The sequence below is a fragment of the Lichenostomus cassidix genome, chromosome 4A, assembly GCF_008360975.1.
Source record: "Lichenostomus cassidix isolate B80296 chromosome 4A, HeHo_3.0, whole genome shotgun sequence".
In the NCBI taxonomy this organism is placed as follows: domain Eukaryota; kingdom Metazoa; phylum Chordata; class Aves; order Passeriformes; family Meliphagidae; genus Lichenostomus; species Lichenostomus cassidix.
Genome location: NC_139485.1, coordinates 9,764,784 through 9,778,407, shown reverse-complemented (window position 1 = coordinate 9,778,407; position 13,624 = coordinate 9,764,784). Strand labels below are relative to the sequence as shown.

The 13,624-nt window shown below is 47.7% G+C and overlaps 1 protein-coding gene across 3 annotated transcripts in view; it reads left to right on the top strand.

Annotated features, from left to right (window-relative positions):
- The window catches only part of GRIA3 (glutamate ionotropic receptor AMPA type subunit 3), a 141,830-nt gene extending 132,792 nt beyond the window's left edge, over positions 1 to 9,038 (top strand). Inside the window, exons 14-16 of one of the 3 annotated variants that reach the window (XM_085060440.1) lie at positions 3,513 to 3,627; positions 5,764 to 6,011; positions 6,587 to 9,038. In XM_085060440.1, coding sequence (XP_084916566.1) covers positions 3,513 to 3,627; positions 5,764 to 6,009 — 361 coding nt within the window. In that variant the 3' untranslated portion in view covers positions 6,010 to 6,011; positions 6,587 to 9,038. Of the gene's footprint in view, positions 1 to 3,512; positions 3,628 to 5,763; positions 6,012 to 6,586 lie in introns of those variants that run through there. The other 2 variants (XR_014852229.1, XM_085060439.1) reach the window with 2 other exon arrangements.
- Positions 9,039 to 13,624: the final 4,586 nt, after the last annotated feature.

Sequence of the window (13,624 nt, the reverse complement as noted above, 5' to 3'; positions counted from 1 at the left end):
GAAGCATACCAGCAGCCAGGCTTGCTTTCCAATATATCTACTTATCTGGGGAATGTGGGAGCTGGGGAGCCCATCCTGCACCAGCTCACGCTGCATTCCTGACATGGGTTGCCCAGGCATCATGCTGGGGTTGCAGAGGCATCACACTTTCTCCCACTACAAGATTCCTCAAATCCTGCTGCAAAGGAAGCAGCTCATGCATTAGGAGGTTTACTTGGGATTTACTTCCTCAGAGCAGGCAAATTTTTTCCTTAGGACTTTGATGAAACAAGCTGCATTTTGTGCTTCACTAATTGATGCCTTTTCTTGCCCTTTCAGAGGGTGTCCTCACTCAGGTACAGGATATTCATCCCAGTGCTCTGCCCAGCAAACGTGGCAGAGCCAAGGGAGGCTGGCAGCTTGCTCAGGCAAATCTTCAGGTCATCTCTGTGCTGGGGTGACAGGACAGGCCAAGGCAGGGAGGGGCAGGCACCAACTACTCTTCCATGTCTGACTTGCTTCCCCTATCCCTCCGTACACATCCTGACCCTGTGCTCAGCCCCTGCTCAGCCCCCGTGCCAGGCAGGATGGGGACAGCCCCAGCACCAGAGCACCTTGGCATGGTGACAACTCTGCCAGCAAAGCCTGGGTGGGCCTGAAGCAGGCGGTAGCTCCTTGGCACTTGTCTGCCCATCCCACTCAGCTCCTTGTGCTGGGACAGATGGATGGACCTAATCACCTCTCTCCTACCCAGGCTGAGGGATTGGTACCTCACCTGGCAAACAGGGCTGTGACAAATTATAATGAAAACCCCAGTTTAGGCAAATTCCCATCTGTTTAGTTAAGATAATTTTAGTTTACTACTTTTTTGTTTTTTTCTTTTTGGCAGTTGCGTGTGCGCAATTAGCTGCAATCTTGGCTTAAAAAAAATAAAGCACCCTAATTAGCATATTAAGCCTCCTCATTTCCCAATACTGTATAATGTTGTGAAAGCTAATCTATAATGTATTGGATGTTATGCAAATTCTCAGTACTCCGCATGGGGTTTACAAAGGCATGCAAATTAAAAATTGTGTTCAGAATAGGACTGGGGGGAGGGGAAAATTTGCACAATAAAATATGCAGGTAGGAGGAAAGGTGTTTATAACCTTCTTCCTATTGTTTGTGTATTCTCAGCTGCACAATGCTTTTCAAAGCAGAGAGATGTATTGCGTAAAATCTCTCCAAATTGGATAGTTTTTAAATGAAATTTAAAATGAGAGTACTGTTCTCTGAGCAATAATTCACCCCACTCTCTGCTGGGGCTTGTAAGGGGTAGGTAAAGCTTTGACTGAGCTTTCACTGGCTGGCATTGCAGTGCTGCACAGCTGCTCGTGGCGTGTTTGCCTGGGGGGCACCGGGGGTCTCGACACAGCCCAGCTGCCCAGGAGGGTCCCCAGTGGTGGCTTGGCCAGGACCTGGCTGCTCCCCATCAGTGTCACCGAGTGGGGCAGGCGAGTTAGCTGCAGCCCGGGGTGTTGGCAGTGTGTGGGAGCGTGCTTTGATCCCGTTCATGTTTTATAGCCCTACCTGTCGGAGGATGCGGGCTGAGCTGCAGCACAGCTGGCTTTTTAGGATGCCGCTGGCTGCTGGTGGAGCTCCGTGCCTGCTGCCAGCGCCGAGCCAGCGAGCAGTGTCTCTTGTGGCTTGTCACCGCCTCCCGTTGGCTGTGTCCAGCCGAGTGCGTACAGCCAGCCCTGATTGATACTTAATTAGATTACAGCTGCCGCTTAAAAATAGCCATTTTATAAAAATAAAATCTTGGCTGCTGTCAAACCGAGCCCTGTGCAGGCCAGGAGTGAGTGGCGCTGCCTCTGCCTGGACCGCCGGGCAGCTCTGCAGGCAGTGCGGTGACCAGGGACCAGTGGTTCTCCCCACCTGGATGGCTTTTCTCTGCTCTTGCCTCCCTGCTGGGCTGGGTAACACCACACACGGTCGTGTCGGAGCATCCCGTGGGGCATTCAGCTCAGGAGCTCTTGAACATGATTTTTTCTCGTGATACCCCATGAGCTTCCTGGGCTCGGCTGCCGCCGTCCTGCCGAAGGACACGGAGCACCTCCGAGGGCAGCGCTTCCCCACATCAGCCACCGACAGTCTCACAGCCATCTCAGAGGCAGCTGCTTTGCAGATGAGGGAGCAGAGCTCTTCTTTACCAGCTCCTTCTTCCAGCATCTTGCGCTGCCCCAAGCATGGCAGGGCTCAGCCATTCCTGCTGCTCAGAGCTGTGAGCCCTCCCAGTTTGGGAATGTTTTCGTAAATGCCACTGTGCAATTTAGCTTGTATTTAAGGTGTTTTGTATACGTCCCGATGCTCTTTCTCATGAGTCTCTTCTGCTCTGCACAGTCAGGCACTTTGAGCAGGGCTTGGGGAAAGGCAGGGAGCAGCAAGAGCCTGACATGAGGCTGGCACCGGGGCAGACATGGGCTGAGCTCCTCCTCTGCTGACAAGAGACCCGAATGGACCCAAGGCAGGCCATGCATGTCTGCCTGGTGCTATCCCATGCAAAGGGGCACAGCACTGTGAGGATAAGGACCCAGCCGTGTGCGGCCATGGAGCAGGGGCCAGAGCGGTGCAAGCAGGAGCAGGAACTGAAGATATCCCTCAAGCAGGGAGCCTGTCTCGTGGAAACGGGCAGGAAAAACCCAAGACATCATACAAGGAGGAAGTGGAAATAACCAAACCTAACCGAGAGCTCCTCAGGTGCTGCTTTCCCGCACGGAAGGGGGAGATGAGCTCAGCCCCCCTGGGCTGTGGGCTCTTGGCAGCACCAGCCAGCAGCTCCGTTTATCCTGCCAACGTTTCCCACCCTGGGCACTCTCAGCCGGCGTTTCCATTCTCACTAATTTGCTTCACAGAGGTCTGCATTTGCTTATTTTCTGCTGCAGTTCCCTGGGCTGGGTGAGCTGGGGCTGCAGCAGCTCCGGGGAGCGCAGCCGAGCTCGATGCCTCCGAGCGCAGCCCTGCAGCGCCAGCCGCGGGAGCTGGAGCACAGGGAAAGGCTGTGCCGGCTGGCGAGTTGCCGCTCCGTGGAGCCAGCCTGGGGGCTTTGCTTTGCAGATGTGCACACAGACCCGCCGGGCAGGAGCTGCCGGGCAGCGGGAGCCGCCAGCGCTGTCTGACCGTGAGAAGCACAGGGCTGCGTGGGGATTCTGTCTGTTAGGGCAATAAGGGGGTCCTGCTGCATCAAACCCACCCAGAGCCGTCAAGCTACTGCAAAGTGCCCGTGGGGCACCAAAGTGGGAGATTGGCCTTGCTTTGTTTCTACTGCCTTCATTTAACAGTGAGTGCCGATTACTCAAAGCGATATGGGCAGGACCTGGTAATGTAGAGATGCTCTAGCCTTAACTTAAGGGGATGATCCAGTTGCCTGCAGTGTAAATACTTTGTGGCCAGGAACCCTGCTTTATCGCTTTGTATAGTTTTAAAGTAGTTTAAAGATTGAATAACATAAAATAACATAATATAATGTTATTTATGTTATTTCCCACGTGAAGAACTCCTGTAAACCTTGCAGTATTGAAACTCAGTGAACAAGGCATCTTAGACAAGCTGAAAAACAAATGGTGGTACGATAAGGGTGAATGTGGAGCCAAGGACTCCGGAAGTAAGGTCAGTCGCTGAAGGTCTTTTTGTACTGATTAGCAATCACATTTTGACCCACTGTTTGTTTATACCAAGAATGACTTTCAAAAGTTGCTATTTACATTTTGAAGGTTGAAAGAAAAGAATAGAAAAAAATAAGTAAGTCTCAGAACATGAGAGCGTTTTTCTTATATGCAGTAACAGACTGTAGTTGTAAGTATGTTTCACTGTGTATTTTACTAGAAAAACATGCAAAGAGAAACCCCCAAAGCCTCCCAAGCTGGTGTCTTAATTTAAATGTGCAAGTTTCAGCACAGTTATTATTACTCAGGCCAGCATATTTTCTTATTTTTAGTTTTATTGAAAAAACCCATTTTTGTTTCAAAATTATTAGATTCTCTACATGTCAGTTTGGGAAACAGTCACATGCTTGCTAAGGGCATAAATTTTCAGAACAGACAGCTGATAAGGAAAAAATGCCTTTTCTGCCCTATTTGCCAATACATTTTGAAATTTGTTTGATTTTTTAAAAAAAATCTAGACATACTAATGGTGAATCATTACCTAAATATTGTATGTTCCTTTTTATAGTGCTTTGAACCATTTTGCTGCTGTACTGTCCTGTCCTCCACCAGCCATGCTGTGGGTCTGTCCAGCCTCATGCAGGACCACTGTAGACCCCAGGGCAGGTCCCACCCCTGAGGTGGATCGGCCCAGGAGCTGCACACTTAAATTGCAGGAAATATTTATTTACACCATTCAGTTAAAAGAAAACACAGAAGATTTTTTTTTCTTTTTAATGCTTATAGACCCACTGGGGAGAAAAACACTGTAAAAGTGCTGGGCTTGTTGGAGTGAAGGACATTTTCAAAGGCACCAAGAGGAGGAGGAATCCAGCTCCAGCTGAAATCGGTCGCAGTTGAGTGCCTAACTCCCCTGGTGCCTTTGGAAGTGCTCTCTGTAATCATTCAAACAGAAAACTATAATTTCAAAGCACCCTCTCAGTGTCGGAGGACAATTCCAAGTTCCAGCAAAGCCAATAATAAAATTTCATTGATTTCACTAGGGCTGGAAGTTGCTTAGGGCTCAACCCAGTAGCTGTTGTACCAGATAAATGTGGGATCATGGAATAGCTGAACACACAGCAGCTGCCAAAGGGAACTGTGATGGAAAAGAGATATAAATGAGTAGTATCTTTAGTTTAAATGGCAGGTTGTTTGTTACAACCACATGTATCCAAACTGCCTGTGAAACGCACATACACAAGGTAGATTATATTTTACTCCGACTATATGCAAATTTAGCTCTCCCTAGAGAGACTCATTAACTGAGCTCTGTCAGCAGTGTTTTCTCTGGGCACAGCCAGGTTGCTTTGGCACCTGCCTGTCCACCCAGCCCAGCCAGGGCCATGCCAGCCAGGAGCTGTCCCCGCCCACAGCCACCCACCCATGCAGCAGCAGAAGGGTTGCAGCTCTATTTAATCCCGTTCCAGAACCCTGTTTTTAAAAATGCAAGCTTCTCCCCCATCTGACATGTATGGAAGGAAGATAAACCCCAACCAGTGATTTTTGCATTACAATGTCTGGTTTCATTCAATAACTCACTCTCCAGAAGGTGCTAGTTTAGATAGGGCTCTGCTGCTTGACCTCTAAGTAACTGACCATCTTTCTAGGGTGTTTTTTTTTTCCTAAGTGTTGAAAAAAAACCATTTTTAAGTTTAGCAGCATCTTAAAAATTTTACTTGCATTGACCAAACCCAAATGTGTAGTGGTTTGGCTTTTCTTTTTTCTCAGTTTTGTCATGGCCTTCTGTAAATCCTGCTGTTTTATGCAGCCACTGGCACAATTCTCCCACAGTGCCTTTGCCACCAGGGATGCTCGGCTGTAGGCAGCTTTGCTCTGGGACACTGAAGGCCTGGGGAAGGCAGTGGCCAAAAAAACCTCATCGCCTTGGAGCCAGCCAGGGTGTCACCCAGCACAGGGTGGAGGACAGAGCAGTCACTGCTGAGCAGCCCCGGGCTGCGGGGATGGGGGGACAGCACTGGTCTGTGGGCCGGACACTGAGTGTAGCCATTCCAGCTAGGGCTAATGCAAAGTTGTCTGTCTGTCTGTCTGTCTGTCTGCTCCTCACAGCAGCACTAACAGCGTGGCTCGTTTCTCTTAGGACAAGACGAGCGCTCTGAGCCTGAGCAATGTTGCTGGGGTGTTCTATATCCTTGTGGGAGGCCTGGGGCTGGCCATGATGGTGGCACTGATCGAGTTCTGCTACAAGTCTCGGGCCGAGTCCAAGCGAATGAAACTCACCAAGAACACGCAGAACTTCAAACCCGCTCCCGCCACCAACACCCAGAATTACGCTACCTACAGAGAAGGCTACAACGTGTACGGCACAGAAAGTGTGAAAATCTAGGGGTACGGCTGCGGGCCGGGAATGAACCCTCTGCGGTTTCCTCTTTCTTTCCTTTCTAGCTGTCTGTGCTGCTCTGTTGTGTGCACCTGCAGGCTGCTGCAAGAGGCTTTTCAAACATCGTCTTGTGGCAGTTTCTAAGTATCAGTGATTTAAATTTCTTCCCTCATCAGAAGTAGGATGAGAAAGGTACTGTTCTGTTTTACACACAGAACGTAGCTGGCTTCGTGCTGAAGTGAGTAACTCCTCTCTCCAGCATCGTGCTAGTTCAAAGTGAAAGTATTTTGTTAATTGCTTTAAAGATCACTGTAATCAGAATTATCATCTGTCTTGCTGCTGATCTCTTCGTCTTTGTTTTGTAAGCTATAATAGGTCAGGTAAGTGCTTTTAGGAAGTTACCCATAAAATTTACAGTAGAACCAATCCTTCTGCACTAGAATGCAAAGTAGAGCTGAATTGCTGACAAATGAGTCTGAGAAGGCCTGGTTAGCCCCTTGCCCACAGCCTGTGCCTCTCCACGGGCTGAGCTCCCCTTCCCTCGCTGCCAGGCGGTGATGAAATCTCTCTGGTTTTATTTTAGATCTTCACCCTGACAGCATGCAAGACAAAAAGCAGCAGAGAATGTGGCTACTTCATGGATTTGGATCACCTGAGCCAGTCGTACTCTCTCCGAGATGTCAGGCATGACACGCATTGATGATGGTGCAATGTACTTTTAATAGGAAAAACTGATTTTTTTTCCTTCAGTGCCTTATGGAAGACTCTGAGACTCACAACAATGCAAACCATCACCGAAATATTCTTGCTTTGCTTCAAAGAAGTAAAAGGAAAGGACGAAGAGGGGAAAAGAAAAGAAAAAGAAAAGAAAAAAAAAATGAAAAAATAAAAAAATGAAAGAGAAAAAGGAAAAAATAAAAGGAAAGGACTGGTAACAAGATACTGGTATGTGAAAAAAAAATTCTTGTAAAAAAAGATCAGTGCAACAAAAGCCATTCTTTGATACCACTGCACAGTAACTGAACTTGTGTCCTGAAAGCAACCGCAGCTGGTTTCATCAGCCACCCCAATCGTATCAAATTATGAAACTCCTCCTGACACAAAGCCTCAGAAATCTGCTGCGTGCGAACACGGACTGGCCTGCCACTGCTTGTATGAGCTGATGTCAAGATGTTTCAATATTTACTTACGGTGGTGTGATTTTATTTTTTTCTGAGCCACTTTAATCTCTCCAGCTAATTTGAGCAATTCTGTATAGCAGCAAAAGGTGTAACACCTGAAGAAAAGAATCTGTGCATTCAAACCAATTAAGGTCAATGACTGCGAATCTGTAAATCCAAAAGAAAGTAATTTGTGGAGCTGCATGTCTTGCTTCCAGATCAGTAAATTAATTTCTTGACAAGGTAGCTAAAGTGCAGGCAGAAAATATTGCATTCCTTTTTTTTTTTTTTTTTGTTCTATCATCAGGCATACCTACAGGTGCTTTATTAAAATGACATTGGGTGGCTTTTAAAATTAAAAAAAAATAAATAGAAAGGAAAAGATACTTGCTGTTTAGGTTCAGACCATATATCTCTTTTCTTGCTGTGCATTTGCATTTTAATCCACTGTTTAATATCAAGCAATGAAGCAAGAGAAGGGCAGGTTAGTTTTTCCCAGGCCTGCTTCTGCTTCCCCCCGGTTCTCTCCCACCTAGCACAGTGCTCAGCTAACACTCCTTGTGAGACAGAAGCAAGGAGAGAGGATAGTAACTCCACTTAGAGCTGCAGTTCCAGAGTCATAGTAAGCGATCTAACACGACTCCTGCTAGTGCTGTTCTCTTATATCAGCTCCTGCCAGCTCTTGTCTCATGCCTGGTGAGAGGATGCTCCTGTCCCTGCCTCTCTGGGAGGAGGACACCGTGCTGTGGCCACCTCTGCTCCACCAGGGGCTCACTATTACTCACATCCAACGTCTTAGACAGCAGCAGCATTTCAGCCTTGAACCTCTGCCTGGAAACTACTTAACTTCATCTCTAAAAATAAAAAATTAAAATTAAAAAAAAAAGCAAAAGGAAAAAAAAAACCACAAAACTTTAAACATATTGTCAATCACATGGGAAATGTTCAATGGAATATCTGCATACTAATTACCTCTAATCGACAATATGTATTTTCTGTAGTTTATGATAGAGTTTTATTTCATCAGTAACATACAATGAAAAAGCAACTCATTTAAACCAGTCTGACCCTTAGGCGTTTAGTTTGCTGATGATAGATTTGAACTTTTAATAGGATTTAAAAACAAACAAAAAAAAAGAAAAAAAAAAGAAAAAGAAACTCTTGTTAAAAATAAGTATTTCCAACAAAATGTAATATAAAATCATTTTAAAAGCTCATAGGAGAATAATTTATTGTTCGAGTTTTTAACAAGATATTGACAAAAAAAATGTTTTGTTTTCATTTTCTTTTCATGAAACTGTGATTTCTTTTTTTCGACTTCTGAACGCGATCACGTCCCCAGCAAGGGCGAGCTAAAGCTGTGCAGTTATGAGTTGTATTTAAAACAAACATTTTTCTTAAAAGCTGTATAAAAGATGTATGTTTATCAGATCAATTTTTAAGAGTGGAGGCTTCACACCAGTGAAGGGAGTTTGGTAAATGGTTCGATATTTTTTAAACTTGCATGTAAATCTAAAATGTGTTGAGTGCTTACCAATTCCGGCTACCAACTTCAAGCTATCGGAAGTTTGGCAGTAGTCTCATGATGATTTGTTTTGGTATATTTTTTTAATTTGTTTTGCTTTGGGGGATATGGGGGTTCTTTCCTTTTTCTTTTTTTTTCTCCTTTTTTCTTCTTTTTTTTGTAATTTAAGTTCCTATTTTTGGTCGTTGAAACTGCACTTCAGTGAGCAGAAAAATTGCCAAGCAAACTAATGGCTGTAAAAGCATAAACTGCATGTGTGGGCATCAATTACTGAGCCTCATTTTGATGAGGTGTTGTACAAAGAGTTTTAATACATTTTGTAAATAAAACTGTAAAGAAAAAAGATTAAAGAGCCTGCTTCTCTTTTAATCAGGGGAGAAAGAGACCCTCCCTACTGGTCTCCCTTTGGCCAGTCTGGGATGCTCCTTAGGTATTTACCACAGAACCCTGGTAAGGTTTGGGTTGGAAGGAACCTTAAAGGTCACCCAGTCCCAGTAGCCTCACTATGGGCAGGAACACCTTTCCCTGGACCAGGTTGCTCATAGCCCTTTCCAGCCTGGCCAGTTTAGGGGCCCCAAGCTGAACTGAGGGCGCTGCTGGGAAATCTGTATTTCTGGTTTGGTAACCTGCAAACCAACTAATTTCTTGTTGTCTCAGTGGTGGAAGCTGGTTGATCCTGCTGGGTCCAAGGAGCACCCTGTGGGGAGCAGGGAAGGAGCAGGGCAGAAGCCTCAGGGCTCCAGCCAGGGTGGGAGATGCTGTGCCTTGCCCCTGCAGTGGGCAGCAGCATGGGTAAATAAATTCCATAAGTGTTCACTGAGCAGATGTATTTTCCTGCAATTCCCTGCTTTTCAGCAATGCTTCTTTAAGGAAAACAAAAACCCAACGTTGCAGGTAATCCCAACTCTAATTTATGGAGTTTACTTCACCCACAGTGTAGTTTTTCCAAATCACCACAAACTATGAACCACAAGAAGTAATCCTGGTATTAAACAGCTGGTGTGCATCCAAATCACGCCTCAGCAGGGCAGCCTCTCTGGGGATACTCCTGGCCACAGCAGCCTCACGGTCCCTATCAGGAACCAGCTCCCTGGGCTCCTTCCAGGGATGTCAAGGGAGACACTGCTGTGGGCACCCAGGGTCTGCTGGGGCTGAGCTGGAGCAGCACCAGGCTTCTCTTGGATGACTAGGGATGAAAAGATCAGCTCGTGAAAAATTTAAAAAAAATTTTCCAGTGAAGGTCTTGGGCAGTAGTGCTGCTGCAGAGTGGGCGGGCATGGACCTGGGTGGTTTGGTACCTGCTGGCCAAAAGAGGAGCTGCCTGGAGTGTCCCTGTGGCTCTGCCTCTAGCTGCAAGGGAAATGGGGAAGATGTCCTGGCAGTCACTGGTACCTTTCCCAGCTCAGCACCTGGTGCCTGGCAGTGGGTCCCACCCAGGGGCTGCTGGAGCTCAGCCCCAGTGCTGGTGGAGCTGCCTGTGGTGCTCATTGACATGAGGGCAGGGGAGGACATGGGCTGAGCCCACCCTGTGTGTTCAGCGAGGCTTCAGCAACTGCAAATAAGCTCAGGAATAGGCAAGGACTAAACCAGAGCAATAAACAGCAATTATTTGATCCTAAACCACCTTACAAGGTGAAGTTTTCAGGATGTCCTGGGTGTAGGCAGGGTGCTGTGCTGGGCTCCATGTGGGATCACCCTTCCCTCAGGAGACAGGGAGCTTTCGCTGAAATGAGCCTATTTTTGTGTAAAGTGCCCACACAATGAACGCAGGGAGGCGTGGAAAAAAATACTGTTCTGTTCTTCAGCTTTCATTTCATGCTTAACATTCAGGCCAGCATGGGTGGGCTGCATTTTTCTAGAGAGCAGTCTTGACCTGTTCCCTGCTGCCTGACAGCCACACACAGTCCTGCCCCAGCCATGGGGGTGAGTGATGCTCCCTTCCCTCCGGCCCTGCCAAAATGTGTCTCTGCAAGCAGGGCTCGATGTGCCACGGAGCCCCAGCTAAAGGGTAGTGCAGACTGATGCCAGCGCAGCCCAGCCCTGCTGCCCCACCAGGGGCTCGCCAGGCACCAGATCTTGCACAGCAGGTGTGAAATTGTTCTACTAAACACGTGTGGGCTGGAACAAGGTAATTAGGGCTGAGGCAAAGTGGCACAGCTGCACCCCGTGAGCTAGGAGAGCCTGGCCAGCTGGGATGGGGTGGGGTGGGTTGGGGTGGGATGGGGTGGGGTGGGGTGGGGTGGGGTGGGTTGGGGTGGGGTGGGTTGGGGGATGGCCTCACATAGGTCTGTGGCACAGGGATGAGAAGCAGGAGAAGATCCAGCTATCCCAAATCAGACTGGGGCTGTTGGGAATCTGGAGTCTCCCTGGGCCACAAGGACATGGCCAAAGCAGAGAGCAGCAATGGCAGCAAGGCTTTGCAGCACCCCTGGAATACTGGGCTCCCACACATCCCAGCATGACCTTGTGAGAGACTTTTGCAGGTGAGTAATAACATAAGGAAAAATTCAGAATAATTTATCAAATTCCAAGAGCCATCAGTGGGAGCAAAAGGACCTCAAGAGTGTTCAAATTTGGGATTAAAAACCCAAATAGTAGCTCCTCCCCATGGCCCAGACCACAACTGACAACAAAATAAAATAAATACTGTATCATTGTGCCATAGTGTTTCCATCCGAGGTTTTGTGCAAAGCACTGCAACATTTATTTTTTCAAAAATAATTATTCTTTATGGTTATTAAAATAATAATATGTCATGGATATTAAGATTAAATTACAAAATGTCTTTGGTGCTCATATTCATAGTTTCAGTCTGGAAAATTGGCTCTGTTTTGCAGGCAGCAATACATAAACAAGATCTGGATAATGATAACTCTATTCAATTAACCTAAAGGATTTAAGTACAGAGATAATATTTGCATGGATGTTATAGATTTCATAGTAGTATTTACTGAGAATATAATACATTTGAATTTGGTACCAGGGAGGACAGTGTCCCCAGGAGCTGCAGCGCCCACAGCCCAACATGCTGCTGAGCATGGGACAACACCATGGGACAACACCAATGGCACCAGAGCACCTCTGCTGCACCTCACCCAGCCCATCAGCTCCAGGCTGGAGCACCAGCATCATGATGGGACACCCCTCTTTGTGTGCCCTATGGGAGGCAGGTTTGGCTAAAATCTGCCCCTCAGCATCCCAGTCCTGCCCTGACTCTGTGCTTGGGCTTTCTTGTCTGTATTTCATCAGTTAACAACAGAGAAATTACTGAGGCTTGTTTGTAATATGGCACTATCACTGACAGCATCAAGAATGGTTTCCAGCTTCCTGTGGGTACAAGCATTGGCACTGGCAGCAGCTGCCCCACCAGGCAAGGAGCAGCCAGACACCACATGGTACCCAGAGGGGAGTCTGAGCTCAGGAGGTGCCATACACACCTCACAGCCAGTGCAGCAGTGAAACCTCTGCCCTTCCCTGGAGCAGCTGGTAAAGCTCACTGGAAGCACCTGCAGCGCTGGTTTTGCTGGACACCATGGCACTGGCTGGCTTGAGCTGGATGGCAGTGCCTCCATGGGCTGACACCAAGGGCAGGATAATGGAACTTTTGTGCACACACTACATATCCCTTTTTTGCTCTTTCTAACATTGAAGTGTTATAGCCCTAAATTATTTATGCCGTGTGGCATTTTTAGGATGACAGGACACCTTACAGCAGAACAAGAAGACGAGATGCTACTCTGCAGCAGCTTGCAATCAGATGAGCAGGAGCAGAGAAGGTACTGTGGGAGGTGGTGGAGCACAGGGCAGGGGAGAACAGAGCCTAGGCAGGGCAGAGGCTTTCCAGCCGTGCATCATTTCCCCCTGGTGAAGAGGCTGTTGGCATCTCCAAGCAAACAGGCAGAGTTGATGCCTCAAGGTGAACTCAGAGCTGATCTGTAGCAGTAGATGAGGACCAAAACCAGGATGGGTGGTTGCACCTGGCCTGCCCCAGCAGACAGTGATGGGGAATCCTCCCATCATCTGTTTGTTGTGGTTTGGGGTCTTTCTTACTTCATTTTACTTTGAGGCAGGGAGGAGTTGAAGGCAGCAGTAATACACAAGATAAATTCAAAGACAAATGGCTCTGAGGAAGGGCTGGGAAACTTGGCAGATGATTACAGACCTGCCCTCTCAGACTGGGGACCTGCACAGGGCTCAGCAATGGGACTCAGCTGGTGACTGGACCACCAAGGGTTAAGAGGGGTGCAGGCAAGCACCCCAGCCTTGATGGCAAGGAGAGGGTGAGGCACTTAAATCCTATAAAAAATGCACAACACAAACTGCAGCCATGATGCTGGTAATGACTGGTGCTTTAGATAATGTTTAGCATATAAATAAAGTAATTGACCAATTAATGAGCATGTGGCAGATGCTTGATATGCTGTAACAAGTAGGGAAGGGTATGATATAACACCAGAAATTGATTAAAGGAATATAAAAGCAGAGCAGAGTGTGGGAAAGCAGTGCCTGGGCCCTGGGCCAGTTGCTGTGGGCAGGTTTGGGGTCAGGGCCACAAGAGCAGGGAGAGGGGACAGGGGCTTGGCCCCACCACAGGGACAGAGTTGGGCATGAAGGGCACTGGGGGAAAGGGGACAGCTATGGGATAGCCTGGGTTCACTTGCAGTCCAGGAAACCAACCATATCCTGGGCAGCAGCACAAGAAGCATGGACAGCAGGTTGAGGCAGATTACTGTACTCTCTCTACTCTGCTCTTCTGAGATCCCACCTGGAGCAGTAAGGGCACAAGATAAGGGCATGGATGTGCTGGAGTGAGTCCAGAGGAGGCCACAAAAAACCGCAGAGGGCTGGAGCTCTTCTCCTCTGGAGACAGCCCCAGACTTGGGGCTCTTCATCCCGCAGCAGAGAAGGCTGTGGCAAGACCTCAGAGCACCTCCAG